Source organism: Rattus norvegicus, chromosome 3 (assembly GCF_021556685.1).
Source record: "Rattus norvegicus strain SHRSP/BbbUtx chromosome 3, alternate assembly SHRSP_T2T, whole genome shotgun sequence".
Taxonomy (NCBI): domain Eukaryota; kingdom Metazoa; phylum Chordata; class Mammalia; order Rodentia; family Muridae; genus Rattus; species Rattus norvegicus.
Window position 1 is genome coordinate 74,923,959 of NC_141536.1, and position 5,522 is coordinate 74,929,480.

Sequence of the window (5,522 nt, forward strand, 5' to 3'; positions counted from 1 at the left end):
ATGTTATTGCTTCTTTAGTCACAATGACTAGGGAATGGAAACAACCTTAATGTTTGTGACACACATACAATACTCAGTAGTAAAGAAAAGCAAAATCATGAACTTTGCATGTAAATGCACAGAACTAGAAAAGATCATGTTGAGTGATATAATCCAAATCTAGAAAGACAAAAAAGTTATATTTTTTTACTCATTGGAGATTCTATCCTCCACCTCTTCAGTCATGAGTAAATAAACTTCTACTCCTCTTTTATTCTGGAATAATTATGTACTGATAATACACAGGGTTGTTTTGCATGTATTAAATTGAAAACACAAAGTACATTTTTGGAAATGTATGGGTAAAATGGTGAATACACATTTGGGAAGATGATGCCTCTAAACTACCTTGTCAATTCACAATCATTAAGATAGCATGAAGAATGACCTTTAAAAAATTTGGGAAAATAGAACATGTTAGTCAAAAAGATCACAAAAAGTTACTTATCAGTTTACAGTACATTTAAGAACTAGAATCTGATTTAATCACCAGCTACAAACTGTTCATTAATTGTTTCCTAAACTATTAGTGTCCTATACTAGATACAACATAATTTTAAATCCAAAAACTTGAACTGGAAGAATAAAGACACTGGCATGAAGAATAGGAGTCAATGTATATATTGTAGCTGCACAACTGTGCTGTGAGGAATGGGAGTCATCTTTTAGTCATGTGCATATTGTAGTTACACAATTGTGCTGTTCATATGAATTAATGAACAACTGCTATCTCAAACCTTTCTTTTAGTCCAAGAAATGTATGTGATAGTCCTAGAAAGTTCAGGATAGATTGAGTGAGCATAAACATTCAATTTTGTTGGCATCAGAAGCAAGCCTCAGAATCCAGTGATGATGTCAACATAAGCATCTGTTTCCATGGAAACCACCATACATTCCCAGTGTTCACCTGCCAGTTGGCCGACCCACAGACCCATCTATGCTGTGCTGTGAGGTGGTGCGTGTGACTATATCATGGCCCAAATAAAAGGCAGAGCCACTATGCTCCGCATTCACCCCTTCTTATTTTTCTTCTTCATTGCCTCCCTTTGTCCTTTTCTATTTTCCCCTTCTCCCCAAATACACTTTCCTTTCCTGTGGAGCTGGGATGGCCTGGTGTGATCTGTCCCAGTACAAGCTGCCTTTCTAACACAACAAATATTGTTTTTATCAGTTCCTAATTTATAAGAAAGAATCCTTTTGTAATGACTCCTATATAAATTTCAAGAAAGAACAAGTATGTTCACAAGGAACATAGTTTTGTTTTGTGATGGTCAAGACCACACATTCGTTGTTTATAATATTGAAATAATGCAGTACTGATTGAAATCTCTGTGGAAATATTCATTTTCAAAGAATTTGCATAAATGTATTCTGGATAAATAAAACAAGTAGATGGTGTCGTCCTTTATGATTTCTAATTGATTTTTATTTCTAATTGATTTTGTTCAAATAAAAAGAAAAGTAATTTCACCAGAGAGACATTCCAATTTAATCAGCATGTAGCATTTTACACCAGAGCTTTTTCATACAACTTTTTATCTCTGAATTTCTTAAGGTATATATTAAAGGATTCAACATGGGAGTGATAATTGTATAAAAAACAGTAATACATTTATCGATAGGAAAGTTGTAAACTGGTCTGGCATACATAAAAATACATGGAACGAAAAAGAGGATGACAACCAGGATGTGGGAGCTGCATGTGGACAGGGCTTTGCGCCTCCCTTCCTGACTTTGAGTCTTAAGAGATCTTAGGATGATTCCATAGGAGCCTAGGAGGAGGGTGAAGATCACAATACACATGACTCCGCCATTAGCAATAACAGTGAGGCCTATGAAGTAGGTATCTGTGCATGCAAGTACCAATAATGGAGACATGTCACAAATGAAATGATCAATGACATTAGGGCCACAAAAAGGAAGGTTGTAAACAAAGACAATTTGAATCAGAGAGTGTGTAAAACCTCCAGTCCAGGCAAATATCAACAAAGTGATGCAAACCCTTCGATTCATGATGGCCAAGTAGTGCAGTGGCTTACAGATGGCCACATAACGATCATAGGCCATTGCCACCAGAATAACAATATCAACACCACCAAATAAATGCTCTATAAAGAGCTGGCTCATGCAGGCTCTAAAGGAGATGGTCTTTTGATCATAGAGTAAGTCTGCAATCAACTTGGGTGAGATGGCAGTGGAGAAAAGAGCATCCAAGAGTGATAGAGAGGCAAGGAAGAAGTACATTGGGGAGCCCAGGGAGGGGCTGGCAATGACTGTCACCACAATGAGCAGGTTGCCCATCATTGTCACAATGTAGATGAGGAAAAAGATGACAAACAATGCTTTTCTCCCATCAGGATCCTGTGTGAGACCCAGCAGAATAAATTCTGTGATATTATTGTTCTCTCCCATCTGTCCTTTCAGTGAACTATATCAGAGATGGCAGCTCCTAAGAACAGAATCTTGTGTAAAGAACATGATTTTAATAGGCTATGGAGAAAATCTTTATCATTGTCTTCTACAGTGATAGGCTCCAGTGTGAAATTAGTAAACAAGACTTTGGTTCCACCAAGAAATTAGATAAAACTTTGATGGTTTTATCAAGTAGTGTTCTGTTTTTCATGACTTTATTGACTCTATGTATTATAGAAAACCATATTTGTAGTATTTAAAACATGTTGTACCATCAGTTTTCAGTTCAGAAATCCAGTCTCTAAGTTATAACAAACTTCAATATCTAAATGAATTGTGTAAATTATTTTATCTGGTAAAAGAATCTTCAAAATATAATCTTGATTTCTGACTCATAAAGCTGATTGCCATGATACTATAACATTAGGCGGATGAACCACACTTCTCAAAAGACTTTCGCACAGCATGGGACTGTCATGAAATCCTAAATTATTTGATTTAAAACTGAATCAAATAACTACAAATGCATTTGTAACATTTCTGTCTATAGCAAGTACTTCAACCATTTTTTGAGACTTAATAGGATCTACAATTCTGTTCACACATCCTTGAATTTACTGAATTCAAATAATTCAGAAATCATCCTAGGAAAACATCAAATACTTTGTCATCAGTTAGCTTTTTCTCACTCTTAAATGACATAGTTAGCAAAACAGCAGAAAACATAAACTGAGAACTGGGTAAAGAAAATATATCTCATATAACATCCTCCGAAGTAGAAATTTCTCAGAAATGCTGTGTTCACATCCATTAAAGCAGTATTTTCACAGGAAAAGACAATCCTGGGCCAGTGATAAATAACATGGTCTGTAAAGCCATATAGGTTAATTTTTGACCTTCTTTCCATTGTTGTGAGGAGGAACTTCTACATAATAACTTTGTCAGTGCCCTGCTTGTTCATTTTTACCAGGGGAGTACACCTAGAATCTCCTCTTTGTTAAAGCAGAAAAAGCAGCCTAGTTAATGTGCATGTGATAGCTCTTAAAAAAATTTCCCAGTATTTCATTGTGACCACCAAAGCTAAGATATCACAATTCACTTCAAAGAAATAACTATTGCCTTTAGTCTGAGGTATAAATAACACTATGCTTTTAACATTATGTGTGTCCCAGTAATTATCTACTTTAATACTAATAGGTATAAAGAATATTTACCTGAGAAGGGGTGAACAAGCAAATATGACAATGTTTGAATGTGTCTCATAGTGAAAGAGCATGTGGAGTTTTCTTGAGAAGCCAGACCTGATGTTACATCTTTGTGTATCATTCTCGTTGTGGACAGCATCTCATTAAGATCTAGACTTGTAGAAGCTACAAACAGAGGACAGCTCAGCTGGTCAGTAACTTAAGAGTAAAGCACTGTGCCCAGTACTGATCCTTGCATATTCCTGTCATATGTTACACCTTCACTTTCATTAACTACCAGTGCTGAATTTCACTTGGTCAAATCTCCTATGTCCAGTTTAATAATTACCACATTACAATCAAAGCAGATTCTTTAAATTTATTAACAACATTTTCAAAGGTTAGTGCTATAAAACTGTAGAAGAGTAAATTTGTATTTGAAAACATTAGGATGGGATGGGGCTTATGTCCAGAAAGTGGAAAAGGGAATAAGATTTGAAATATAATTTTAAAAATTCCAATAAAAGAAAAATCAAAAATAAAAAAATTGTAAAATTAATTTAATACAATATATAAGAACATGGTAGAAACTTAACATAATAATAATATTAATCTAGGTTATTGTTTGTTAGGAATATTCTGGCCAAAATTTTGTTATGCGTATGTACTAACAAATTGTCTGGCATCATTGTAAGATGTATATACAAAATGTATACTAGGTCTCAAAAACAAATGATAATTTTCTTTATACTCTAAGAAACAAAATATATGCTTTTGTGTAAAAATATATTGTACATCTGTCAAACATTACATAAAATATAATCTATAAGACCAAGTTAAAATGTAGTTTCTCTTTATTGTTACATATATGACGTATAAAACTTTTTATATGCTCATATGAAAAATAAATACTAATGAGATTATGAAACTAAAAACAAAATTTCCACAGGTATGATCCAATTAACTTCTGTATTTGTCATTTTCCCTATCTGTGTGTCTCTTGTAAGACACTGGAACTTTGAAAAAAAAAACACGTGCACTTGAAAACATGAAAAGAATATTTACCTGTCACCACATAAATACCTGATTTCAAGAATTAAAGTCTTTCATGCAGGTCTTGGATTTGACCTTGAAGGAAAAGTTATGACTTATGATAATAAAGATAGTTCTTAAGTATAAACACATAAGTGAAATTGTGACCTAAATTTATATAAAGACACCTAAATTTAATATCAATGCTTGTAGGTAGCTGAATAAATTTTCTATAAAAATATCAAAAGTAAAGTTGTTATAGTTGTACACATAAATTAAAATTAATTATTCCAAACCCACATTTGATAATACAAGTGAACAACAACATGGACTAAGAAGAAATTAAGTAGTGATAGCTATGTAAATTTTTCTACGTTTGGTGAATAATCATAAAGGATCTTGACTTTATGAATGAGTGTAAATTCTCTGAACTTAACTACTAAATATTTTATCTAACAAGGAAAAATCAGATTAATCTCACACAAATCTGGGGAAAAAGTATTCTTACAAGTTGAGAGAGATCTCTTTAGTCTTTTATTCTTTCACAATTCTTCCCAATTATCTTCTCTCTATTTTAAAATAATTACTCTATCTCAAAATTATCACCGAAGGCAATTTGTACTTTATATAAACTTCTTTGAGAAGTAATACACATTTCTAGAAAACTTGACATCTCACTGACTAAATACCAGTAAAGAGGGTTGAATTCTCCTGGGGCATCCACTTATGTGTGTAGATAATTCTTCATGGGCAGATGATGCATTGCATTATTACTATATGCAACATAAAAGACTTCAATATCACTGAAAATTAGTTTGTTACAATACTTGGAGCAAATTCAAATGGAGAAATCTC

General features: G+C 33.3%; 1 protein-coding gene across 1 annotated transcript; it reads right to left on the bottom strand.

The window, feature by feature from the left end:
* Window positions 1-1,527: 1,527 nt before the first annotated feature.
* Window positions 1,528-2,451, bottom strand: Or4a72 (olfactory receptor family 4 subfamily A member 72). Its single transcript, NM_001001065.1, has one exon. It carries the CDS (start codon window positions 2,449-2,451, stop codon window positions 1,528-1,530), a length of 924 nt encoding a protein of 307 aa, NP_001001065.1.
* Window positions 2,452-5,522: the final 3,071 nt, after the last annotated feature.

What these genes read in the sequence shown, in the direction of transcription:
- Or4a72 (NM_001001065.1), bottom strand. Translation starts at nt 2,451, where the DNA reads ATGGGAGAGAACAATAATATCACAGAATTTATTCTGCTGGGTCTCACA.